At 49.8% G+C, this 27,754-nt stretch overlaps 1 protein-coding gene across 1 annotated transcript in view; it reads right to left on the reverse strand.

Moving 5' to 3' along the window:
* The window catches only part of HYDIN (HYDIN axonemal central pair apparatus protein), a 1,819,717-nt gene that overhangs the window by 1,670,384 nt on the left and 121,579 nt on the right, over positions 1-27,754 (reverse strand). Inside the window, exons 5-6 of the mRNA XM_029609235.1 lie at positions 25,457-25,591; positions 4,657-4,856 (exon numbers count right to left, since the gene is read on the reverse strand). Coding sequence (XP_029465095.1) covers positions 4,657-4,856; positions 25,457-25,591 — 335 coding nt within the window. The remainder of the gene's footprint in view (positions 1-4,656; positions 4,857-25,456; positions 25,592-27,754) is intronic.

Below are 27,754 nucleotides of genomic sequence, written 5' to 3' on the forward strand. Positions count from 1 at the left end.
CCGGGCGATGTCAGGCTGGAGCAGGAGGGAAGAGTGATCACCATACTGTACGAGTGAGCCAAGGGCAGCCACCTGGACCCGAAGCGAATTATAGGCGAGTCCCTTATCTAGTCCATCCTGGAGGAACTGCAGGATCTGAGGTACTGACGCCCTCGTGGGGCGAGTGCCCTGATTAGAACACCACATCTTGAAGACCTTTCAGACTCGTACATAAGCGACCGAGGTAGACGTCTTCCGAGCCTTCAGCAGAGTCGAGACTACCGCCTCAGGGTAGCCCCTGCGTCTGAGTCGGCACCTCTCAAAAGCCAGGCCGCAAGACAGAAGAGTTCTGCCTGCTCGAAAAATACCGGGCCCTGGTGGAGTAGAAGAGGAAGATGTCCCAGCCGAAGCGGCCCGTTGATTGCCAACTGTAGTAGATCTGCAAACCAGGGCCGACGGGGCCACTCTGGAGCCACGAGGATCACGGGCCCCTGATGACTTTCTATTCTCCGTAGGATTTTGCCCACCAGCGGCCAGGGAGGAAAGACGTAGAGGAGCAGGTGGGGGGGCCACGGGAGGACTAGAGCATCCACCCCTTCCGCGCCACGCTCTCTTCTGCGGCTGAAGAAGCGGGGGGCTTTGGCGTTGAGGGAGGTCGCCATCAAGTCCAAATGCGGCGACCCCCATCGGTGAACAAGGAGTTGCATCGCTTCGTCGGAGAGGGACCATTCTCCTGGATCCAGCTGTTGTCGACTCAGGTAGTCCGCCTGAACGTTGTCCACCCCCGCGATGTGTGAAGCCGCGAGGCGTGCTAGATGAATCTCTGCCCACTCCATCAGACATGCCGTCTCGAACGATACGTGCCGACTCCTCATGCCTCCCTGGCGATTGATGTAAGCAACGGTGGTGGCGTTGTCCGAGAGTATCCTGATCTCCCGATTCTGCACCAACGGAAGGAAATGTAGGAGCGCCAGATGCACTGCTCTGGTTTCCAGGCGATTAATCGGCCACGACGCTTGTACCTTCGTCCACGTCCCCTGCGCGGAGCTTCGTTCGCATACGGCTCCCCACCCTGAGAGACTGGCATCGGTGGTAACCACCACCCAATTGGGTACCTCGAGGGAGACGCCTCGGGCCAGATGCCTCAGATCCAACCACCAACGCAGACTGTCCTTGGCAACCTGCGGGAGAGGAAGCACCATCTGATAATCCTGTGAGACTGGTTTCCAGCGGGAAAGGAGAGCCGCCTGAAGGGGACGGAGATGTGCAAACGCCCAGGGCACGAGGTCGATGGTGGAGGCCATCACGCCCAGGAGCTGAAGATAGTCCCAGGAGGTGGGTTCTGGCAACGCAGAAAACCGCCATGTGTTCCCGCAAGGATTGGGCCTTGTCTGGGCGCAAGAAGACCTTGCCCTGACGCGTATCGAAGCGCTCTCCCAAGAAGTCCAGGTGTTGAGAAGGAACGAGGGAGCTCTTGGCGAAGTTCACAACCCAGCCCAGGGAGCGAAGCAACTGGACAACCCTGGCGACCGACGACTGGCCGTGGACAAACGACTTTGCCCGTATCAGCCAGTCGTCTAGATAGGGGTGAACGAGAATGCCCTCTCTCCTCAGGGCTGCCGCCACTACCACCATGATCTTGGTGAACGTTCGGGGAGCGGTCGCTAACCCGAAGGGGAGAGCCTGGAACTGAAAGTGTTGCCCCAGGATCTTGAAACGGAGGAACCGCCGGTGAGCCAGAAGGATGGGTATGTGCAGATAGGCCTCCATCAAATCCAGATAAGGCAGGAACTCCCCCTGATGCACTGCTGCGATGACTGAGCGTAGCGTCTCCATGCGGAATTCGAGGGCCCGTAAGGACTTGTTGACCTCCTTTAGATCCAGGATGGGCCGGTAGGAGCCGTCCTTTTTGGGCACAACGAAGTAGATGGAATAATGGCCCGAGCCCACCTCACCGAAGGGGACGGGAGAAATGGCCCCTATCTTCTGCAACCGGTCCAGAGTTTGCTGTACCGCTCTCCTCTTGAGGTCCGACCCACAGGGGGAAAAGAAGAACCTGTCCCTCGGGGGGCGGACAAACTCCAAGGCATAGCCGTTCCATAGAGTATCCAGAACCCACTGGTCTGAGGTGATGCGAACCCACTCCTCGTAGAAATGCGAGAGTCGACCCCCGATCCTGGGGGTGGAGGAGTGGGCGAGGCTGGCATCATTGAGTGGACTTGGAGAGGTTCTCCTGTCCCGACCCATCGCGCGCGGGTCTGCGCCCACGAAAGGACCGGGGCCAGGACTGGGATCTGGAGGAGGGTGTTCGTGGTCCCGCCTGCCTGTAACTCCTGTAGCGTCGCTGTGCTCTGGCCCTGGTCCGAGAAGCAGCAAAGGACCGGGAGGTACGTTGTCTGTCCTCAGGCAGGCAGTAAACTGCATTCTCCCCCAGGCACTTGATGATCTGGTCCAGATCCTCGCCAAAGAGGAACTTGCCCTTGAAGGGTAGGGAGCCCAGGCTTGACTTGGAAGAGGCATCCGCCGCCCAGTTACGGAGCCACAAGAGGCGTCTTGCCGCGACTACCGAAACCATGGACCTCGCCAATACTCTGAACAGGTCATACAAGGCATCAGCCCCGTACGCTATGGCAGACTCCAAACGATCCGCCTGGGCGGCTTCCTCGGGAGGTAAGTCTTGAGAAGTAAGAAGTTGCTGAACCCAGCGAAGACTGGCCCTCTGCGCGAGCGAGCTACACATGACCGCTCACATCCCTAGAGCTGAGACCTCAAAGATTCTTTTAAGGAAGATCTCCAACTTGTGGTCCTGAGTGTCCTGCAATGCCGTGCCGCCAGTTACCGGGATAGTTGTCCTCTTGGTGACCGCCGATACCGCCGAATCCACCTTTGGCACCTTGATTAACTCCAGGAAATCCTCCGGGAGCGGATACAACTTTTCCATCGCTCGGCTGACCTTTAAAGAGGCCTCAGGAGTGTCCCATTCCCTAGCCAGGAGCTGCAAGAAGGAGTCATGTGTGGGGAACGCCCGGGACCGCGGACGCAGGGCGGCTAGGACTGGATCCCCCTTTTTGGAAGACGTCGAGATGACTGGGGCAACTGGAGCTGGTGGGTCTGGCGGTGGATCCAGGTCCAGTTCCACGAGGATCTGAGGTATCAGGTCATCTAACTCCTCCCTCTGGAAGATGCGGAGTGCTCGTGGGTCATCCCCATCCGATTGAGCGTCCGAAGGGGCAGAGTCCGGAAGGACCGGGGGATCACCCCCCAGAGCCGGAGCTGCGCCCGCTCCTCCCGGGGCAAAATGTACCCTGGCGGTCACTCGGGGGGCCCCAGATACCGTCCCGGCTAGGTCGGAGGGGCCCTGTGGAGCAGCCGTGAGACGCGGTGTTTTAGCGGGGGGAGGACCCGTGGACGGCCCACCGGGAGCCTCCAGACACTGCAAATATGCACTGTGCATCAATAAAATAAACTCAGGAGAAAACATCGGCATGCTCGGGGGGGGGGGGGGCCGGAAGGGGAGCCAGCTGGGGGCCCCTGGTCCGGGAGGGTCTTCGCCGGGGACAGATTCGGGGGAGAGACCTCCCGAGAGTCCCTTCCTTCCTCCTCTGCATGAGTAAAATCGCCGCGCTGAGAATCAAACATGGCCGCCATTCCCGCCAAAGACGGCGAAGGGGCTGGCCCGCGCCGCCCGGGCCGCGCTGAGGGGAGGAATGAAAAAGAGCTGGCCGGCTCCGAGGTGCCTTCCACCCCCCCCCCCCCCACCCCGGGAAGGCACCTTGCGCAGATCCCCTCGCGCGAAATCCTCGACCCCAGCTCGCCACAGGCCGAGCACCGGGACGGCCGAGGCATGGTGGCCGCCGGGGGAGGAATAGGAAAAGCTGCGGGAGGGGGGCCCAAGCAACGGAGAGGTGCCGCAGGGGGGCCAAGACCGGCCTGCACTGCCCGCTTGAACGCCCAGGATGGTAGCAGGGGAATCACCCCTCCCTGCTGCGGCGGCCCCGGGGAAAGTTACGTCTTGGGGCCGCGGGGCGGTCGCCGGCACCGTGGAGAGGCCGGCACCACCAGCTTCCACGTGGCACCGAAGTCGCTGAAGAGAAACCTGAAAAGGAAGCCAAACACCGAAAAACAAACCCCAGCAACTTAACCCCGTAGATCAGGGATGGAGGAGGCGAGAGAGAAAGAGGCAGCACAGACTGCAAACCACGCCTCCCCAAAAATTGAACTTTTTTTTTAACAACTTGATCCAAACTGTGAGGAAGTCAGAAGCAAGAGGAGAAGAGGAGAAAAAAACCTAATCCCTGCAAAACCCTGGGGAAGCAACTGGTTCCCCTACTCTCATCTGCTGGAGTCAGAAAGATACTGAGCTCCTGCAGAGGATGCACTGGTTTATATGCCGACACCCTTCGAAGTCTGTTCTGACTCCATCTGCTGGACGGGGGACATAACCCACCATCTGGACTGATCCTGGTACGTACAGGGAATAAGGGAGTTTCTAAAAACATAAAGCTCTTAAAATATCTCACTTCCTAAAGTGTTTTACAGACTTTCTTTCCTTATATTTTAAGGGAAAGGTGGGAGCTGGTTCAACACAGGAGATAAATTATAGAAATAGCTTGATTTCTTTGGGTATTTCTGCAGAGAAAATACTGCAAAATTAACAGCAAAATTTCCACTACGTACCTGGAAGTGCTCATCTGGAACCTGGCCTCTCGATTTCCAATATTACGTACAAGCAAGGTCTTCTGAGAACTGTACTTAACAGGGCAAGTAGAAAAGTTGAGCTGGTCAGGAAAGTCCAAGATTGCCCGGGCACCTATGGCTCTGATGGGAACTACAAACTTTTCCCTTTCTGTGACACAAATCAGCTCATGGATGTAATCCTATAGAAAAGCAGCATATATCCAGTGTCAGCTTTGCAAACTATTTTAAAGAAGTTACATGCCAAACAATGATAACAGTCAGACATTGCTGTGTAAATATGAGGAAAAGAGAAAAGAATGGTAAAAATGACAACATATGAAACCTTACAACTAGGAAATAATTTGCAGAATTCAACATATTGAAGGAATTGGGATAATTCTGTTTAGTGAAGCTTTTGAATGATAGTCAAGTTTCTTAAGTTTAGAATATGCATTTTACTTATTTTACTGTATTATTAATGTGCTTTATAGAATTGTAATCCACACCGAACATTCTGGGAGTGGAGGAAGATGAATAGAGTCCTTTGCATATATAAATAAATAAATGAAGTACCCACAGACTTTGCAGCAATGTGGGCAGTTTGATTATTATCCCTATATTTTTTTGTCTATAAGCAGGCTAAAGTAGCATGTGGTGTTGTCATCTGGTGGCACCAAACAGACTCATCTCTCCAAACTAGTAGAACTTTGTGCTTTACTGAACATGTGCAGGAGTTCCCTCACAGGCGTTACCTTGTGAGCCTCCTCAAGTCATTTTTTATCCAAGTACAGCATGGACGTGAACTCAGTCTCTCCTAATATTTTTCTCTAAAAATCCTTAAAATTTCTTAAGTTCAGTATTATTTTCTTCAGTCTCTTCTTATTTAGTTGCCTCACTGCCTCTGCAGCCCCACAATAGCACTTTTCAGTGCTACAAAAAAAACAACATAGCGTGGTCTTCTCTTCCATCATGTCTGGCCAGAAGAAGCCATCAACAGTGAGCGGGTTTAAAAGTTGTATCTATGGAAAGATTGTGTCCCTCACCAACGGGCACAAACTGTGTTACCAATGCCTCAGACCGGACCACAACCAGAAGAACTGTAATACATGTGGATGACTGTTCCCCGCTTGCGACTTTCTAGGGTGCTTTGCATTAACTGCGTAAATCTCTCTAGAGTTGCAGTAGGTCCTCGTCCCACAGTGCAGCCTCCTCTGCCTCACTGGAGAAGAACTGATTTCCTCTAAAACTCCCCCACCCGTTCAGGCAGAAGCTGCGGAATTAGTCAATGCAGCATCAATCACTGGAGCCATCACAGCCTGCATCAAAGAAGCACAAACACTAAGTGAGGTGCATTGGCACCAGCATCGTCAAGACAGCTATCATTGGAGCAGTCAACGCTAGCAGCATCAGTGTTCCTGACACACAATGCATTATCTTACCCAGTGCATCCTTCATCAAAGCATTTGAAGCAAGGTGCATCGATGTACTCAGCACACTGATGCACTCAGCGCATGGAGCTCCAATGCATTTGACACACCAATGCACTTCATGCATGATGCACCAGTGCACTCAATGTACAATGCGCCAACACCAGTGAAGCAAGAGGCCTTGATGCATATTGATGCCTCTACTCTACAAGGTGCACATGATCCAATATCACATGAATTTGTGATACACAATGCAAGGATACATTGCACTGCTCCGATGCAACCAATGCAATATTGTTGACAGGATTCCTCAACCTGAATTTCCAAAGACCCATCAAAGCATACCAAGACATCCATAGTGTCTAAGCACTCTACCCCATCAAAGGAAAAGTCTGTTTGTGGTGTTCTCCATAGTAAAAGTTCTGGTACTATTTGATCATATACCAAACCAGAGTGGAAGCATCTGTGGCTAAAGTCTCCTGAAACTGTTGCTGGTAAACAAGATGATCTTTTAGTAGACTGGAATGGATCATCTACCAGGTTAGTGGTTGAAGATGTTGGTTCCATTGGAAATTTTTGTTGCCATTGAGCATGTCTCATGTGAAGGCGTGTACATGGAGTTACATGAACTGTTGCTGCCTTGCGACAACATTTTCATGACGAGTCAAGAAGACACTTGATGCGGTGTTATGATCTTTAGGATTAGGTTGTATAACACATTTGCCCTTCTGCTAAGGCAGAAGTGCTTCTTCTTGAGATATATCTATACCAATCAACTTTTAACCCTATTTTGTGCCTTTTTGTAAACCATTGTGATGGTTAATTAACTTAACGACGGTATAGAAAAGTTTTTAAATAAATAAATAAATAAAAATAAATATATCCAGTTAACCTCCTTTGAAATCTATTATATGAGAAGACTTCATGATGGATTTTGGAAAACTGATTAGAAAACTTAGGAAAGAGTCTCCATAGTACAAAAACGGTAAACATAAGTATCCTGAAGAGACTGAACTGCTATTATCCATTCGTTCAGATAAGGAAAAACACATTATTCAGTCTTAGGTGAGCAGCAACAACTGCAAGGCCTTTTGTAAAAACTCTAGGTGCTGCTGAAAGACCAAAGGGAAGAATAAGGCATTGGTATTGACCATCTGCTATAATGAAGCAGATGTATTTTTCTGTGAGTGTTAGGCATCAAAATGTGTGCAAGCATCTGTGAGATGCAGCAAAGTAAACCAACTGTTAGTTTCTAATTAAGGCAGGATGGTACCTAAAGAGTTCATCTTGAACTTTTCTTTCTTTTGGTATTTGTTACGATTCCTCTGCTCTAAGATGGGCCAGAGACCGCCTGTCTTTTTTCGAATAAAAAGTATTTTGGGGGGGCGCTATAACATGATTGGCCAGAAGGATGCTTGAGAGAAGAGCTCCTCTCCCGCAACTAATTCTATTATCATTTTTCCATACTAATAGTGAGATTTTCTTGGCATTTTCTCACCCAATCTGCTTTATAACCTTCCTGGATGGCGACGAAACATAAGACAACTGATCTAAAACAGTTCTCATTCAGCAAACATGCTGAAGCGATCATAGCTGATGGGCACGGGCAGGCCGCAGATGATTCCAGCAGGCTGCCGCCTGAAAACACCTCCTCCACACTTGCACTAGGATCTACAGAATTACCTTCCAGGGAAGAAATGAGGGGTTGGTTCCTGGAGCTTAGAACAGACATGAAGCAACACAAATTAGACCTGTTACCCTCTATTTCTGAGGTGCCTGAAGATTTAGCGGCCCTCAGCACACGTGTTGATGAGCTGGATACCCAGGTAGACAGCCATGATGAAATTATTAATACACTGCTGGAACAACAACAAGCTGCACAAGTTGAATCTGAGCTCCTTAGTGAAAAGCTGAAAGATTTAGAAAACTGCTCTTAGCAGAGTGGTTGTGGAAAAAATATGCACCTTTATTCTCACCTCTAATGATGCAGGGGATTCCTCAGCAGACCGCACCTCTCTGCCCATCAAAATTGAGAGAGCTCAACAGGCTCTTGGCCCTAGACCAGACAACCGGGCCAGGGACATAATCCTATGCTTGCATAGTTTCCAACAAAAGGTGGCGAGAAAGCAAACTGAATGGCTTTGGGAGGGCAATAGCATCACCATCTTTAGTGACCGCGTCTTCTACATTCCTCAAGCGTTTTGAGTTGAAGGAGGTGATGCAATCTCTTCGGGAGGAGCACATTAGATACAGGTGAACTTTCCCATTCGGCTTACAGTTTATGCTCAAGGGAACCTCATATCATGTGAAAACTGTTGGATGCTGTAGAGGTCTTTAAGCAAGCTAACCATCCGATTCACTTCGCAATCTCTAAAATGGTGCCAAGCGCTTCAAAGACAGCATCGTTTGCTAAACAGCATCGGGCTGTAAAGGGAGGACGGAGGTTGCATTGTCAGTCTGAGGATTCGCGGTCTGCCCTATCGGATCAGGGCTGTAGGCAATGAAAGACTTTCTGCTCTTGTAGTTTAATTCATTGTGCTGCAGCATTTTTGCTTGTTTTCTCTGTTACTAAGGTCTACATTTTTCAAAAGGTTTCCATTAACTACATTGTTTTACTGCTGATTGCTCACTTTTTCACGCAATTTATCTCACTCCTGTTTTCCATTGTTAAGTTGAGGGGGGGAGGCAACGATTTTATAGAAACATAGAAATGACGGCAGAAGAAGACCAAACGGCCCATCCAGTCTGCCCAGCAAGCTTTCGCACTTTTTTTTCTCTCACATACTTATCTGTTTCTCTTGGCTCTTAGTAACCTTTTTTTATTCTATTTCCCTTCCACCCCCGCCATTAATGTAGAGAGCAGTGTTGGACCCGCATCTAAGTGAAATAGCTTAATTTAGTTAGGGCTATTAACCACTGCAATAAGCAAGCTACACCCATGCTTATCTGTTAATTCAGACTATGTAATTCAGTCCTTGTTGATTGTTGCCTGAATATCGATCCACCTTTCTTCATTCCTCCCTGCCATTGAAGCAGAGAGCTGATGTCCCCTAGGAGAGGAGGGATCTGCCACAGGGATTTGGAGGATCATACTTTGGGAAAGGGGGGATTTTTGGGAAGAGGCATCCCTACATCTAATTTTTTGGGACACATTCAGAAAGGGGTCACCTTGTTTCTGCTTTCAACCAATATCTTTGTCGGAGTGCTATATCATGTATTTTAGCAGGATGTTTTTGTTTGCTTTCCCATGATATCTAGAATATTTTCTTTTAATGTGAAAGGCCTTAATACTTTTAGGAAGCGCCAGCTCCTTTCACAGGAGATGGCTTCATATAAAGCTATTATTGTGTTTTTACAGGAAACCGACCTGAGGAAGCGGCACAAACACCTCCTTTCCTTAGGGATTACCTTCATATGTGTTGGATTCGTGGACCCTTGGACCGATCGGAACCAGGTGGTGAGTCGCTGAGTGAGGTAGCAGCGGTAGCCCCGATCGGAAGGCGGCAAGAACCGAGTTCTGAGTGGCTGAAGTGGAACCCCGGAAAGCCCTATGCGACCAAGGGCTGTGGCAAGGACGGACGAAGCGGGGAAGCTGGTACGACGGTGAGAGGATCTTCGCCCTGGAAGCCGAGCCTCCCCCGAGAGGAGCTCGTAGGAGTTCGGCCGCTGGGACTTAGGAGATTCACCCTGGAAGCCGGCGTCCCCCCAGGAGGAGCCCGTAGGGACCCGGCCGCTGGGACTTAGGAGAGCCCGCGGGGGCGGAGTCAGATGGAGTCCTAGGTAGTCGCTCACCGGTCCTGAGTCGTGCACCAGGGAATCGTCGCTTGCCAGTCCGAGATCAGAAACCAAGGGATCGCTGTAAGCCACACCGGGGTCCGAGAGCTGGGAGTCGTCGTAAGCCAGTCCGAGGTCCAAAGCCAGAGGGAACACCGTAAGCCGCGCCGGGTCGGAAGCCAAGAGTCGTCGTAATCCAGTCCAGAGTCAGAAGCCGAGAAATACAGGAAGCCAGTCCGAGATCAGGAAACACAGGAACCAAAAGGGAACAGGAACGCAGCAACTGAAGACAGGGTAAACCTGGGAACCTCGTTGCAAGGCAACGTTCAGATCCGGCTGCAGGGCTTAAGTACCCTGGAGGCGTCTGACATCATCAGGGGCGTCCCCAAGGCTTTCCCGCGCTGGCCCCTTTAAATAATCGAGAGAGACGCGCGCGTGCGTCTAGGGGGCGGGGCTTAGCGCCGCGAGGCGCCGGCTGCTCCGGCGAGGCAGGGAAGCGGCAGTAGAAGCGGCTGTAGGCCCGGGCGAGCTGGGGAAACGCCGGGCCTGCGGTCGCCGGCGTCCCCGGGGCCCTGGGGAGCGCGGAACCCGCGCCAACCCGCGAGCCGGAGAGTGGCGATTCCGGGGGCGGCCCGGAATCGCAACATTACCCCCCCTCTTACGCCCCCTCCCGGGAGGCCGTGGTTTATCCGGATGGGCCAAATGAAATTGATGAAGGAGCGCTTTGTCGAGTATGTGGGCGGAGGGCTCCCACGAGTTCTCTTCAGGGCCATAACCCTCCCAGGACAGGAGGTATTCCCACCGATGACGGTGGAACCGGACATCCAGCACCTCTTTAACCGTGTAGGTGGTATCAGGATCTGAGGAAACCTCGGAGGGCTCTGGCGGAGATGGCCGGAATCGGGAAAGCACCAGTGGCTTGAGGAGGGACACATGGAAGACGTCATGGATCTTGAGCGTGGATGGCAGGCGCAGTCTGTAGGATACAGCCCCAATGCGTTCGGCCACCGGGAAAGGTCCAATGTAACGCGGCGCTAGTCTCATGGATGGAGTCCGCAATTGGATGTGTTTAGTGCTTAGCCATACCCTCGTCCCGGGTAGGAAGACCGGAGCGGGCCGTCGAGCCCTATCTGCATAAGCCTTAAAGCGGGTGGCCGTCCTGCGAAGTTTTTCCTGAGTAGCAAGCCAGAGGCGTTGGAGCTGACTGGCTGTTAGTTGTGCCGCCGGGGAGGTAACCTGCACTGGTAATGGCAACGGAGGTCTAGGCACCCTCCCATAAACTAGCTGGAAGGGAGGCTGTAGTGTAGCGGAGTGCTTGTGGCGATTATAGGAGAATTCCGCCCAGGGGATGAGAGAGGCCCAGTTGTCTTGAAGCTCATCTACAAAGGCTCTGAGGAAGGTCTTCAGGGAGCGGTTAGTTCGTTCCACCTGTCCGTTACTCTGGGGGTGGAATGCCGTGGTAAAATCCAGTTGTACCCCGAATTTCCTGCATAACGCCCTCCAGTACTTGGCTGTGAATTACGGGCCTCGATCTGAGGCGATATGCGACGGTAGTCCATGCAATCGGAAAATATGTTGAACAAACAGATCAGCCAGCTCAGGGGCCGTAGGTAGCTTGGGAAGAGGGACGAAGTGAGCCATCTTCGAAAACCGATCAACGGTGACCCAAATCACGGTTTTTCCCTCAGAGAGCGGCAAGTCCACCACAAAATCTGTGGATAAGTGGGACCATGGTTCCGTGGGAATAGGGAGTGGCTGGAGCAGGCCCCAGGGGCGGCCCGGAAGTGGCTTTTGTTGAGCGCATGTGGGGCAGGACTGGACATAGTGCCGAACATCCTCCCTCACTCTTGGCCACCAGTAGAACTCTGTGAGCAAGTCAAGGGTTCGGGTAACTCCGGGGTGACCCGCCGTCAGGGAGTCATGTGCCCATGCCAGGACTTTTCTCCGGGAACGAGCCGGAACCACCGTCTTCCCTTCGGGGCCCAGTTCCGTGGCTGCCAGTAGCACTTTAGCTGGATCTAGAATGTATTGAGGAGTCTCCACCCCATCTTCAACCTCGGTGGTGCGGGAGAGGGCATCCGCCTGAACATTCTTGGCTGCGGGTCGGTAGCGAAGCGAGAAGTCGAACCGACTAAAAAAGAGAGACCACCGGGCCTGCCGAGGGTTGAGCTTCTGTGCATGTGACAAATACTGTAAATTCTTGTGGTCGGTGTACACTAGGACCGGATGTTGAGCTCCCTCCAGCCACTGGCGCCACTCCTCAAAGGCCAACTTTATGGCCAGTAATTCTTTGTCCCCAATCCCGTAGTTCTTCTCTGCCGGCGAGAACTTGCGGGAGAAGTATGAGCAAGGCCAGGTTTTGCCTGTCGGGGAGGTTTGGAGCAGCACCGCCCCTACCGCGACGTCAGAGGCATCCACCTCCACGATAAACTGACGCTGAGGATCTGGATGACGGAGACAGGTGTCCTGTAAGAAGGCCTCCTTGAGATCTTGGAAGGCCTGTGTAGCAGCGGGGGACCAGTTTCGCGCATCCGCGCCCTTCCGTGTGAGGACCATCAGGGGGGCCACCAGGCTGGAGTAATGCGGGATGAACTGTCGGTAGAAATTAGCGAATCCTAAGAATCGTTGGAGTGCTTTCACCCCCGACGGCTGTGGCCAGGTCCTGATGGTGCTCACTTTGTCGGGGTCCATACGGAAGCCAGTGGAGGAGACAATATACCCCAGGAATGGCAGCGACTCCTGTTCGAACTGGCATTTTTCTAGTTTGGCGTATAAACGATTCTCCCTTAGTTTCAGTAGAACTTGGCGCACATGTTGCCGATGTGCCTCGAGGTCCTGAGAATATATTCAGTACATCGTCTAAATATACGATGACGGAAGTGTATAAGAAGTCACGGAGCACCTCGTTCATCAGGTTTTGGAATACCGCGGGGGCGTTGCAGAGGCCAAAAGGCATGACCAGGTATTCATAATGGCCGTCCCTGGTATTAAAAGCGGTCTTCCACTCGTCCCCAGGGCGTATGCGAACGAGGTTATAAGCGCCTCGGAGGTCCAATTTAGTGAAGACGCGAGCGCCTTGGAGGCGGTCCAGCAGCTCCGGGATCAGGGGCAACGGATAACGATCTCGGCGAGTGATCTGGTTCAAGCCCCAATAATCTATACAGGGGCGAAGAGACCCATCTTTCTTTCCCACGAAGAAAAACCCGGCTCCGGCCGGGGATTTAGATGGCCTGATGAAACCCCGATCCAAGTTCTCCTTTATATAGGCTGACATAGCTTGAGTTTCCGGCAGAGACAGGGGATAGACCCTCCCACGGGGCGGCGTGGTTCCTGGCAACAAGTTGATTGCACAATCAAAGGGTTGGTGCTCCGGGAGTAATTCTGCCTTTTCCTTAGAGAAGACATCCTGAAAGGCACGATACTGTGGTGGTACCGTTAACGGGGTTGTGAGGAGCGGAATTGTTCGCAGCGGGCGTGTGGGAAGGCAATGACGGTGGCACGCGGAACTCCAGGAAGTGATCTGAAGGGATCTCCAATCGATCACTGGTGAATGTTCCCTCAGCCAAGGTAGACCCAGGATGACTGGATGGATAGATTTTTCGAGGATCAGAAACGAGATCTCCTCCTGGTGGAGGGCCCCGACCAGAAGCTGCAGAGGAGCAGTGCGAGTGGAAATGGTTCCAGGCAGAGGGTTCCCCTGAATGGAAGAAACACGCATGGGCGGTTCTTGGGGGCAAACGCCGAGCTGGAGCTGTTGTACTAGTTCTCGGAGGATGAAATTCCCTCCGGAGCCTGAATCGACTAAGGCTAGGGTATCGAACCCTCCTCCAGGAATACATAATCGTACCGGGACGGTACATGGGGAGTTGGAAGAAATGTTGCCTAGAGTCAACTCCCCGCTGAGCTCTAGGTTCGGCCGTTTCCCGGACGCTCGGTACAACGTGCTATGAAATGCCCCTGGGTCCCGCAATACAGGCACAGTCCTTGAGAGCGTCGGCGCCTCCGTTCCTTGGCCGAGAGAGGGCCCCTACCCAGTTGCATGGGTTCTTCGGGTGGAAGAGCGGCTGCCGAAGGTGGGGTGCCTCGAACTCGAGGTGGCGTGGTTCGACGGGCAGCGTGCCCCTGACCTGACCTCCGCTCACGAAAACGGCGCTGGATGTGCCGGTCCACGCGTCCAGCCAGTTCTATGAGTTCCTGTAGGTCATCCGGGAGGTCTCGGGCCGCGAGTTCATCCTGGAGCCGAGGGGATAGGCCCTCCAGGAATATCCCGTGTAAACTGTCCTCTCCCCAGGCTAACTCAGTAGCCAGGGTCTGGAATTCCATAGCAAATTCCTCTAGGGGGCGATTGCCTTGTCTCAGCTGAAGGAGCTCGGAGGCCGCAGTGGAGGCCCGGGATGGTTCGTCGAATATCCTCCGAAAGGCTTTGACGAATTGCACAAGATTATTTAATCGGGAGTCTTGGCGCTCCCAAAGGGAGGAAGCCCAAGCCAAGGGTTTCCCGTCCAGGAGCGAGATAATGTAGGTCGTCTTAGACCGATCCGTGATGAACTGGGCTGGCAAGAGATCGAAGCGGATATAGCAGTGGTTGAGAAAGCCCCGACCGCCTTCGGATTCCCCGAGTATCTAGGGGGTGCTGGCATCTGTACCGGGGCAGGGAAACCCGGGTTGACCTGAGGCATGGATGCTGCGGGGCGAGTTGCGGGCGTCCCTTCTACCCGATCCGCCAGGCGTTGAACGGCCGACATCAACGTGTCGAGGCAGGATTGCTGTTGCTGCAGCTTCTGGGCTATGCCTGGGATAGCTTTTAGACCGGCAAGGTCCGCCGGGTCCATGGCCGTGCAATCTGTTGGATTCGTGGACCCTTGGACTGATCGGAACCAGGTGGTGAGTCGCTGAGTGAGGTAGCAGCGGTAGCCCCGATTGGAAGGCGGCAAGAACCGAGTTCTGAGTGGCTGAAGTGGAACCCCGGAAAGCCCTATGCGACCAAGGGCTGTGGCAAGGACGGACGAAGCGGGGAAGCTGGTACGACGGTGAGAGGATCTTCGCCCTGGAAGCCGAGCCTCCCCCGAGAGGAGCTCGTAGGAGTTCGGCCGCTGGGACTTAGGAGATTCACCCTGGAAGCCGGCGTCCCCCCAGGAGGAGCCCGTAGGGACCCGGCCGCTGGGACTTAGGAGAGCCCGCAGGGGCGGAGTCAGATGGAGTCCTAGGTAGTCGCTCACCGGTCCTGAGTCGTGCGCCAGGGAATCGTCGCTTGCCAGTCCGAGATCAGAAACCAAGGGATCGCTGTAAGCCACACCGGGGTCCGAGAGCTGGGAGTCGTCGTAAGCCAGTCCGAGGTCCAAAGCCAGAGGGAACACCATAAGCCGCGCCGGGTCGGAAGCCAAGAGTCGTCGTAATCCAGTCCAGAGTCAGAAGCCGAGAAACACAGGAAGCCAGTCCGAGATCAGGAAACACAGGAACCAAAAGGGAACAGGAACGCAGCAACTGAAGACAGGGTAAACCTGGGAACCTCGTTGCAAGGCGACGTTCAGGTCCGGCTGCAGGGCTTAAGTACCCTGGAGGCGTCTGACATCATCAGGGGCGTCCCCAAGGCTTTCCCGCGCTGGCCCCTTTAAATAATCGAGAGAGACGCGCGCGTGCGTCTAGGGGGCGGGGCTTAGCGCCGCGAGGCACCGGCTGCTCCGGCGAGGCAGGGAAGCGGCAGTAGAAGCGGCTGTAGGCCCGGGCGAGCTGGGGAAACGCCGGGCCTGCGGTCGCCGGCGTCCCCGGGGCCCTGGGGAGCGCGGAACCCGCGCCAACCCGCGAGCCGGTGAGTGGCGATTCCGGGGGCGGCCCGGAATCGCAACAATATGTTCTTAGCAGCTAGCTCTAAAGGTGCCAAATATGCTGGTGTAAGTATGTTCATTTCTAGTTTTTTTGCACATGAGGTCCTCTGCCAAATATCTAACCCCCATTGTCGATATATATTGGTGAAACTTAGGGTGGGTAAAAAAGTTGTCACTTTGGTCACCTTATATGCACCAAATACTGATCAAATTCATTTTTTAAAATATTGGATGATATTTTACTTTCTCATGCAGAGGGATTGTTAGTTGTTGGTGGGGCTTTAATTTCACATGCAATCTCTCTTTTCCCCGTCTCATGGGTCTTATTCCCGAATTGATTAATTTCAAATGGATAAAATGTTGTAGAACAGTGTTGTGGGGGCAAGCATTGGGAATATCACGTGGTCTGATCACGCGCCTGTTTGCTTGGACATCCTCTTTCAAGATCTGGATAGTGGCCAGAGATTTTGGAGACTAAATGAAAGTCTCTTGAAAGACGAAATCTTAATTCAATATATAGGTGACCAATTAAGAGAGTATTTCCATTTGAATTCTTCCATATCACCCTCCCAGGGAGTGGTTTGGGACTGCTCAAAAGCAGTTGTATGGGATCTTTTAATTTCGCATGCTACCTTTAAGAAGAAGGAAAGAGAACTTAAGTGATCTCAGTTGTTTGCCAAAATCACCAGGTTGTCCCATATTCATATGCAACTCAATCACAATCAGCTCTTCAGAGACTGTCTTTAACTAGATTGGAATTACAGTTATTGGATGATGGGCTTTTACTTCATCAGCTAGAGAGAGCTAAGCAGGAGTATTTTGAGGGTGGGACAAGGCTAGTCGCTATTTAGCCCGGCATTTGAAATCACTCCACACTCAGGGCTCCATAGCTAAAATTAAAGCAACACGTGGGGAAATAGTTACTAAGTCTGCTGATATCAGGGACTGTTTTTCTCAATTTTATGCTTCTCTTTATAGCACAGATGGGGGGCATATTAGACAGGGATATTGATTTTTATCTTCACTTGATACTTTACCATGCCTTACTATTGACCAACACCAGTATTTGGACAGCCCGATTATAATACTCTAGTGGGTATTATAAACTATTTTTCATCTCTTGATTTCCCCATTGACTGATATGTTTAATGTAGCTGGAATTTCCGTTCTGGCGAAACCTGATAGAGACCCTACCCTCTGTGGGTCCTATAGGCCAATCTCTTTAATTAATCTAGATTTAAAGATATTGGCCAGAGTATCAGCTATGTGTTTAAATAACTGCATGCCCCAGTTAATCCATAATGACCAAGTTGGTTTTATTCCCAATTGATTGGCAGCAGACAATGTCCGTAAAATTGTGGATATTCTCTGGTGAGTGCGAAAGGAACATGTTCCCACTATGTTATCCATTGATGCTGAGAAAGCATTTGACCTGGTGCATTGGTCTTTTCTATTTAAGACCTTAGAAAAGATGCAGTTTGGTCCTTGCTTTCTCCAATGGTTTGGGAAGCTGTACGAATCACCAAAAACCAGAATTAGTCAATGGAGGGTATGGGGCATGTTTTGATATTGGGCGTAGAATGAGACAAAGTTTCCCTCTGTCTCCATTATTGTTCGCCCTTTCCTTGGAACTCTTGACTACTAGAGTGCGCTTGTCTAGTCAGATTGTGGGAGTCAGCATGGATGATTATTGTTCGAAGCTCTTGCTATTTGCTGATTACATTTTGTTTACCCTAACTAATCCAGATACCTCTTTACCACCCGTCATGGTGGAATTGGGGCAGTTCAGCGCAGTTTCTGGCTTCAAGGTTAACCTTGATAAATCTGAGATCTTAAATGTTAATTTGCCTCAATACGCCATTGGTAAACTGCAACAGCAGTTTCCTTTCAAATGGGTAAAATGCTTTTTAAAATATTTAGGGATTTACATAGGTTCTTCTGTAACAGATTTCTTCACCCTGAATTATGTCCCATTGGTAAAATCTATTGATAAAGACTTAGAGAAGTGGAATAGAAAGAATTTTTTCTGGCTGGGCCGAATAGCTAGCATTAAAATGAATATTCTCCCACATTTGCTATACCTATTCCTCACCCTTCCTATTTTTCTCACTGCTGCTATGTTGTGTAACTGGCAGAAGACTTTTTTTATTTTATATGGAGACAGAGACCCCCACGGGTCTCTCGAGTGGTCTTGTTTCAGTCAAGGGTACAGGGAGGATTAGGGGTACCTAACTTATTATGGTATTTCGCTGCATCCCATCTCAAAGCATTATTGGATAAGCATAGCAAACGTCCTCTCAAACAATGGGTCCTGCTGGAATAAGCAGTGATTGGGGTGATGCTGCTTTGCGCTCTCCCTTGGCAGCCTCACTCTACTTGGCATGCGCTGAATTACTATCCATATACTTTACACACAATTATGCGGGTATGGTGCCCATGGAAAACCAAATTAGTCGGTTCTCATTCCTACTTCTACCTCACATGCTTATTTCACAATATATCTTTCCCTATATACATCTCGCTTAAAGCTTCTGGGATATGGAAGGCTCATGGTATTCACAGGATAGACCACCTATTTACTCAAGGGGTCCTCCTGATACCTACTGCAATCTCTGACACACATAAGTTAGAGGGACTGGACTTTCTTGAATATGCCAAAATTTGGCACTTTCTAGTAACACAACAAAGAGCCTCCTCCTCCCAGCAGAGCAAGTCATTGTTTGAAACTTACTGTGATAAAGTTGATAAAATGAAGGGTTTGAGTGCTAAAATATACTGTCTTCATAATGAACATATAACTGATACCCTTCTGCATATTATAGCATGGGAATTGGATCTGGGCACTGCACTGAGCACTGAGGAGTGGGATTCAGTCTATCTTTGTGCTAGCAAGTGTTCCATCTCTTCCGTTCTTCAGGAAAACTGTTTTAAGCTATTGTTCCGATGGTACCTTACCCCTGCCAAATTACACAACATTATCCCTCCATTAGTGTTTTATGCTGGCGAAATTGTTGGGATAAGGGCACCTTCATACACATCTGGTGGCAGTATAAAGGGATTTTACTCTTTTGCCATGAACTTACTGATTGGTTATCCAACCTTCTGGGAGTGGGGAATATTCTCGATCCTTGCTATGCTTTACGTTCCTTGCCAATTCTGGAGGCAACTAACATAAACAGTGATTTTGATAACAGATATCTATTACTGCCTACTGAGAGTTGTCATTCTTTTGGAAGCATATTGAGGTGCCTTCTTTCCAGCAAGTTATGCATCGCCTGTCTCTTCAGTATTGCCTGGCTTACCTAACTGCCATAATCTATCAGAGATTCTGTTCTCAATATTTCCTAATTCCCAGGAGGTCAAGAGGCCTACGCCTCATCCTAGACATCCGTTCACTCAACAAACATCTCTACATAGAGAAGTGCAAGGACTTCCCGAAAGTCCATTCTTCCAATTCTACGACCCAAGGAGGAGATGTGTTCCCTGAAATTGAAAGATGCACATACCAATGCATCCAGATTCCCAATCCTACCTCTTTTTTTCAAGACGGATAACCAGGTACTACCAATAAGGTCCTTCCTTTGGACTTTTGATCCGCCCCAGAGTCTTCACAAAATGTCTGGCAGTAGCGCTGGCGCAACTTCGTCGTCACGGGGGCAAAATTTCCCTATCTAGACGATGTGCTCTTCATAGCACCAAATCAGTTTCTCCTATGGGACAATCTACTACGAACTATTTCCCTGTCTAGACAATCTAGGCCTCCCGATAATTTACAAAACATCACATTTAGAACCAATATCAACGCTTCAATTCATACGAGAAAAATTCGACACCATTCAGAACAAGGCTTTCCTGCCGCATCCGAGAGCATTAGCTCTCTCCACGCTGGCGTCACTTCTATTGCACAGTACAACAGTTCCGGCGCGCCAATCCTGATCGTATTAGGCCACAGAGCAGCAACCATTTGCGCAGCTCCTCATACACGCCTACATATGCATCCTCTCCAATGAGGTCTATAGAGCCAATAGGATCAGATTTTCCATCTGATCCAACCCTATAACCCTATAACCATAACAACAACTTGCAGAAAGACCTACAGTGGTGGCTTCTCCCATTAACACTACTCATGGGTTCACCTCTACGACACCTTGGGCATCATATAACATTTACCATCGACACATTACCCAGAGGATGGGGGGATAACTTAGCCCCCTTACAGACTCAGGGTCTATGGACCACATAGGAATGCACGCAACCCATAAACCTCCTGGAACTCACAGTGGAAAAAAATGCCCTTCCACCCTTCAAAAGCACCTTAATACAGTAGGTAGTAATGATTCCTACGACAATCAGGTTGCAATGTTCTACATAATTACAGGAAGGTCAGGATCTTGGAACCTCTGCAGAGTAGCAGTTGAGATATTAGGATGGACTCATCACTGATTCATCCTTCTTCAAGCAACATATCTTCCCGGAACACACCATTCCAGGGCAGCCCAACGGAGCAGTATTTTTCATTCCCACGAATAGGAACTAGCTCAGAAGGTTGCACACCACATATTTCTCCATATGAGGTCTTACTCCATCATCCTCTTTACAACCGAAACCAACAGGAAGCTAGAGAATTTCTGCTCGGTATACCCAAGCCCACTCAGAATAGCTCCAGACGCATTCCTCACGACCTATTCTATGAGTTCCCTCCGATACCTCTCTACTCTCCTACAATCTAGAGATGCATTGGAGAGCAGTCGAATCTCATTCTTATCGCGCCAACATGGCTGGGACAACCATAGTACAGTTATTGACTACATCTGTCCATAACAGAACCAATTCTCCTGAGCAGCACGCCGATCCCGGATTTTATAAGATACGCACGGCTACGCGCGTATCTTATAAAATCCAGCGTACTTTTGTTTGCGCCTGGTGCGCGAACAAAAGTACGCGATCGCGCTATTTTTTAAAATCTACCCCTCAGTGCACAATCAAGCGGTTGAATCTCTTACCAGAGGACGTGGTCAAGGCAACTAAAATAGCATGATTTGAAAGAGGTATTTTTAGCAATTTAATAGAGGAAAAGTCATTAACACATTATTAACCAGGTAGACTAGGACACATCCTCTCTATTTCTAGGTGTGAATAACGAGACATAGTTCTTTTTAAAATCTGCCACTGTCAGATGCAAGATGCTTGGCTCTATGGACTTTGGTCTGACCTGGCACGGCTAGGTCAGACCTCCTTTGAAAAAACTTGGGTTCCTTTTGTTCAATGGCAGAACTCTCAGGGGCTGACTGATCAATAGTGATCAAATGTGTATATTTGATACCTTTTGATTTATTCCTAACTTCTTTATAGAATGAGACAGATATCTCTAAATTTATAATCCGTGAATCCGGATAGATGTTGAACGCCATTGAGCCAAGGTGAACGTAGAAGGCGCTAGGAATATCAGCAGCCATAAGTTGAACTGCCGTGGACGTCACTGAGATCTTCAGGAGAAGTGGCGATGTAAAGGAATGTCCAAAGCCCACTTCAAGTTGTGATGCAATAATGGATCTTCTAATTTGACAAAGGGACTCCTCAGGTCTTCCACTAGACATCTGAGAATAAGGTTGCCTCCTGCCCCTGAGTCCATCAGGGCAGGAGTCTGAACCATAGCCAGTTTGCAGATCCCAGAGACTGGAAGAGAGGGCGGAGGAGAAAACGCAGTATGGCCCAAAAACAGTCCTCCCGCGGGATTTAGGCCCGTCCGTTTCCTGGACGAATGGGGCAATTAGAGACATCATGGCCGGGCTGACCACAGTACATGCACAGGCTGCGTTTCTTCCGAAATCTTCTCTCCTTGTAGGTCAAGTATCCATGACCAAGTTGCATCGGTTCATCTTTATCAGCAGCAGAAGTTTCTGGAACCATCTGAGTTGCAGTGGTAGTACTAGCCTGTTTCAACCCAGGTAACACCTTAGGCCGGAGTTCCTTCACCTTGTCTCGGAGCCGATGATCAATCCGAGTGGCCAAGGCTATTAATTTGTCCAGTGAGTCAGGTGTCTGGCGAGCAGCCATCTCATCCTTTAAGTGGGTATCCAGGCCTCTGCAGAAGAGTGTCTTGAGACATTTGGGGTCCCAGCGAAGTTCCGCTGCAAGAGTCTTGAATTCTATGGCGAATTCAGCCAGTGATCTGTTGCCTTGCTTCAAGTCCTCCAAAGCAAAACTGGCAACAGAAATACGAGCAGGGTCATCAAAGACGGATTTAAACAAGTCCATAAATCCTTCTATGTCCTACAAAATAGGGTCCTTGCATTCCCACAAGGTAGATGCCCATGACAGGGCTCTCCCATCCAAGTATGACAGGACATAGGTGGTCTTCGAAAGAGCCGTGGGAAATAAAGTTGGCTGTAAGGTGAAGTGCATGCAGCACTGGTTCAGAAAGCCCCGGGTCTTCTGGATTTCTCCGGAAAAATGGATAGGAGCTTCCAGTGGTACAGCAGTCTCTAAAGTTACCTCCTGTAACTGACCTCCTTGGTTAGAAGCTGTGCCTTGTATTTTCTGTGTGTGTAGCTGATGAAATGCTGCAGTAAGTTTCTCCAAAGTTTCTTGCTGCTCTGAGATGCGTTGGGCCAGGCCCAGTATAGCCTGCAAGGCACAGAGATGTGCCGGATCCATGAAGTTAGCAACATCCCATAGTTTAAGCCGAATCCACTGGAGTTAGCAATCTGTAATAAATCTGCTGTTAGTTAGAAGGCGAAGTTAGCAATCTGTTAGAATCTGTGTTGTGGGCTCCTGAAGGAGGGAGGAGCTAGCAATCTGTTAGGAAAGCTCTGTGTTAGAGCTGGGAGTTAGCAATCTGTAATAAATCTGCTGTTAGCTACTCTGCCTCCCCGGACTTACCAGAGGTACCCGCTCCTCGGGGGCCTCACTCTTTTTCTTTACTTTCAGATTACAGATAGGAACCGGTACTCGCTCCTCGAGGGCCCATGTTCCTGGACACTTAGAAGATTCTCTTCTGCCTGGAAGCTTTCGCTGCTACAAACATTTGTGAGTTACCATCGCTCTCTCAGAGCTTTCCCTGGAACCAGGTACTCGCTCCAAGGGCCTAAACCTTTCCAGCTTCTGAGCTTCCTTGAGACCTTATGTGAGTTTTGTCATCTAGTTCGGTTCATGAACTCTGCCTACTCACTTTCTACAGTTTCTCAACAGCTCAGCCACCCTGGATCACTGTTCCAGTACCTGAGGGACTACAGCCATGCCAGGCATATCAGCTCACTACTGCCACCTCTGGTGGTTTCAAAAACCTGTTTAATAAAAGAACTAATGTGTGTCTGTCTCCATACTCAAGCCTAGCCGATGGTCCCTCTCAGGATATCCTCCTGGGGGCATGGTCATCTGCCACCTACCCACAACTATATCAGATTCATTTCAGATTGCTACTCCTTAGCAAGACGATATCTGAGACACTACAAGATTGCTGACTCCTCCTTCTTTAGGAGCCATTAATAACAGATTGCTAATCTCCGCAGTCTAACTAACAGCAGATTTATTACACCGCAAAGGTGTAGTTATCTTCTCGTCGTGGCTGGTTTGCCAAGTTATCTTGGCTATCATGCATGACTGTAGGGGAACAGAGTCGTGTAGACGTCTGGTTGCCATAGCAGAAGTTCTGGAAGGGACATTATTCCCTCTGAGATAGAACGGCGGAGGTGTCGAGAGCCCTCCTCTAGGTTGTGGCATTGAGGGGCTATTTGGGGTCCTGAGAGCCATGTTGGGCTCTGGTTGGTGGCGCGTGAGAAGGAAATCTTGATGAACGAGCCTTCTGTAACACTGACTACCCTCATGATTTGATGTGGGAGCTGGATTTCAGAATTTAGGAGTGGATAGTGGTTATTCCATGCCCCTTCATGAACGTATTTAGAATGAAGCGTTGAGGATAATGTCGAAAATGTGCAACATCTTCGAGAAGCAGGTTAGCCAGATGGTTCTCCAGCTTGGTTGACCATCTGAGATGGGCCGTGGGGTGCATATGTCCCAGCAAATGGCTTCTAGGTGATGTCTTTTTTTTTAGTTTGGTGCCTTGGGTCTCATGAGACCTGTAGGGGAGGCTCTTTCCAGCTGGTAAGCACCGGATTCGGCCACTGGATTAGATGTCTGTGCTTGGAGGTGGTATAGCGGATGCAAAGGTGCGTCAGGAGGACGCACCTGCACCTTGACGTGTCCGTAGATGCCCCCGGATAGTCGATGGGCATGTGCCGGTGAGGATGAGTGCAGATTGGTGACCCAGCAGACGCACCTGGTGGTTCAGTGCACCAGCAGGCTCCGTGCATACTAGGCCGGCCTTCGAGCGCATGCATAACAGGGTGCCTGCCCCGTGTGGGCGGCTTCCTTATCGGCTCCATTATCACGTGGGTCCATAGACCGGCGGATACGACGGCAGCTATGTTCGCCGGTAGTGACCCAATTCCTCTCGTGTGCCAGTGGTTCACCACTGCGCCAGTGGACACATAGGACAATTTGTTGTGCGTTGCTGGCGTGTTTATGCACCGGCAGACGCTTCGATGTCCACTGTAACCTTAAAGGCAGTTGGGCACCAGCCTACAAACTGAATACTACGCTTTGTTGTGATGGCAGCAATGGCTGCATGGAAGTGTTTGGGCACCACATCCCCATGGTATAGCAGACAGCAAGCCATGTATTTACCATGGCGTGGGTCACAGTTCATCATCTGGTTAGCTGGCCTTCCGGCGCAGGCGCCAATGGGTTGCGCCTTCCGGCTCACTCTTCGATGCATCCGGCCATCCCCCTAGCCTGCACCGATGGTAGGCGCATCCGGCGCCTGCATCGGCGGTCGGGGCGCCCGTCGCATCCGGCGCCTGCGTTGGCAGTTGGGGCGCCCGGCACCTGCGCCGATAGTCGGCGCGTCCGGCTCCTGCGTCGGTCAGGGCGCCCGGCGCCTACACCTTCGCTGATGGTCAGCGCACCCGGCGCCTGCACCAGCGGTCGGGGCGCCCGGCTCCTGCGTCGACGGTTGGCGCTTGCGTCATTATAGGCGCTCCTTCGGCGTTGTGGAGCTGTTCACCGGTGTCCCCGGGACCTGTGAAACGAGAGGCTACCGAGGAGGTATAATAAAGAAAAGGGTAACGGCCCCATGGGTTGATTGATCATCGATTTGGTGCTCCTCTCCCTACCTCCACTCAGTACTGGCAATCAGGTGTTAATTTTGGTGCCGTTTCTCTCAGCAGACCAGTGAGTACTTCAGCGGCTGCGATTGCGCCCCTCCCCCCGTCTCTACTAGGAGCCAGCTCGTGAAAAACAGGAGGGTGCCCGAGGAGACACGATGAAGATAACTGTCAGCTGTAAGGAGTGGGGGAGGGGGATGCCCTGAGATGTTAATACCGTCTCATAAGGGCAATATCTTGAAGAAAAAAAAATTTTTTTAATCTTCTTTCTTCTTATGTTTTAACATCCATGGATTTCGATGAATTCTTTCAAATCTTTTTTTTTTTTTTTAAGAGAAGTAGAGAGCTCCGTGCACTCTGTTGCGTGGAAAAATTAAGACTGAGGTACCTCAGGCAGAGCAAGCGATATACAAGAGGGAGTGCCTAGCTGAAAGACTTAACCATACTTGGAAAGCTCTGCCACCTAGTGGCACGGAAGACGCACCCAGACAGCATGGCTAATTCAGCTGCTTATCGACATGACAATTTAGCTTTAGGCAATAAATGGATCAAAGAAATTGAAAAGTAATATCTCTTTTATAGTCTTATTTTAAACTACTGCCCCTATTACCTTGTTCTCATCAGGAGTGAAGAGGATTCGGAATGTAGACTGCATGCCACAAGCCACTTTGTTGAATGCATCACTGGGACTTATTATTTTGAAGTAAGGTGAAGTCTCTTGAGTGACTTTTACCAGCCGAGGAATCTATTGTGAACACACAAGTATAGTCTGTAATTTGGATATTTCATAGAGGGTCAATCAGATAAGAGTAAATCCAGAAAAGTGCTTTCTTGCAAGGAGTACTGTAGCTCTGATTACTCAAGAAATATTCTTGCTAGTTACAAGAAGCACAGTTCCGAAATGACTTATTGAAAAGAGATGAAAATGTTTATTTTTTTATCTTATCTTATATTTCTTTATCTTTTAATTACCCTTTATCTTAGCACAAAAGGGACTAAATTTTCAGTAGGTCACCTAACTGCAAAGCTGTTTGTATATTTTTGTGCCTGCACAAAACAAACAAATTTTTAAAACACAAGGTACAGGCTTAAACTGAATCTGAAAATTGGATTGTCATGCAGCTAAATATAAGCAGGTACATAAAGGAAATGCAAAACAGGAGTATAAAGTTATAGTAGTTACATTGGCAGCACTCCATCTACCCACATACCTTTGAAAAGGTAAGATACATAAAGTATATGAATCTAACACACTGCCCTGGAAAGCCCCTGGAAAATCTTTTTTACGTGTGCATGATGAAAGTATGCACATAGTTTTAGGTGGCTGAAAATCCACCAACATGCATTAATTGAATTTTGCAGATGACTCCTTATTTTACATGCAGAGATCCTGACTAAACTTCAGGAAATTTAACCCAGAAAACAATATACCAAATACTTTGGTTTTGTTTTACTGTATTTACTGTTGTTTGATTGTATTTTGTGTGTATATTTTTTGTAACCGGCTGAGATTTGTGATTCAGTAGGATAGAAATTTTATAAATGAATACATTTTATAAATAAATAACTTTGTTAGGTCTTAATGTTATCATAGTATACTTTATAAAATAAGAAAAAGTTAAAATTTATTTATTGCAACAAGCATTAACAGATGTCAATTGATTCCTCCCTAGGCACTATCTATGCTGAAGTCATGTACCTACCCTCTCTTCTCCCACCCAGCAAATCTCCAAGCCCTTCACTTCCACTGTTTAACCATCCCCCCAAACTCCTTTTCAGCATCAAGATCCTGAGAGTACAGTGAGCACGAGAACTATGCCTGCGCTCACAGAAGCTACCCCTCATCCACCCACTCACCATCATATGGGAGCCCATAGAAGGCAGAGACTGTGAGATCAGGTTTAATCCTCACACGCACTGCATTCTAAAGATCATGTTGCTGGAGCATGAGGGAGAGGGGTCGTTGTGGAAGAGGAAGTTCAGGCAGGATGGCCAGTGTGCAGAGTGGTAATAGTGACAGGAAATTTGCCACCCTAGACTCAGGCCTAGTAGGGAGAATGGAAATTTGGTCATTTTAGTTTCATTTTAAAAATTCAAGCCTTGCCCCTGCCATAAAATGAACAAAAAAAATCTCCCAGGCCCTCTTCTCATCCCCCACATGCCTTTAACCCATTCATGAGTAGAAAAGATGGCAGGAGTGATCCCCAATCATTCCTACCCCATCGATGCCATACTCCAAAATGATACTGGCTGACCTATGGCTGGGACCATTTTAAGTATGGCCATACTCCAAAACAGTGCCAGTCTCAAGTCAGCTGGCTCCATTTTGGAATATAGCACCAGCGGCAGGCCCACTGCTGAGCCTAGTGGCACCCCCGGCAGTCCAGAGGCAGGGCCAGTTGCTGGAGGGGAAAATTAGGCTGGACAAGTTCTGTCTAATGACTCCAGCTGCATTCTAGCAACCACTCAGGTGCTAGAGAGCTCCTGCGGCTACTGTGGTCACCTGCAGTATTGGTGACCCACCCCTTATGAGGCGCTTTGGTGGCCCCTAGTTTTGGCACCCCAGGCAGTCAACCACCTCGCCCACCTCTTCTAATAGCCCTGACCGGCTAGGCAGAGGCGACTGGGGATTGCTCCTGCCCCCTTTTCCAGTCATAGATGGGGTAAGAGATTGGGGCAGATCTGGGAGGTCGAAGAATGGAGAGAAGGCTAGTGGAGATGACTTTTTAAAATTTAATTTAAGCTTTTTTTTTGGTTGTTTAATGCTAAAATCAATTATTTTTTAAATCCTGAAATAAAACAAAACCCTCCAATGAAACAAAACGAAAAATAAAAGCCTGCATACCTCTAACATAATACAGTGTGCCACCTGCAATCCGACGGAGCGCACTATTAGCCGGCATTTGGA

Source organism: Rhinatrema bivittatum, chromosome 7, assembly GCF_901001135.1.
Source record: "Rhinatrema bivittatum chromosome 7, aRhiBiv1.1, whole genome shotgun sequence".
Classification (NCBI taxonomy): Eukaryota; Metazoa; Chordata; class Amphibia; order Gymnophiona; family Rhinatrematidae; genus Rhinatrema; species Rhinatrema bivittatum.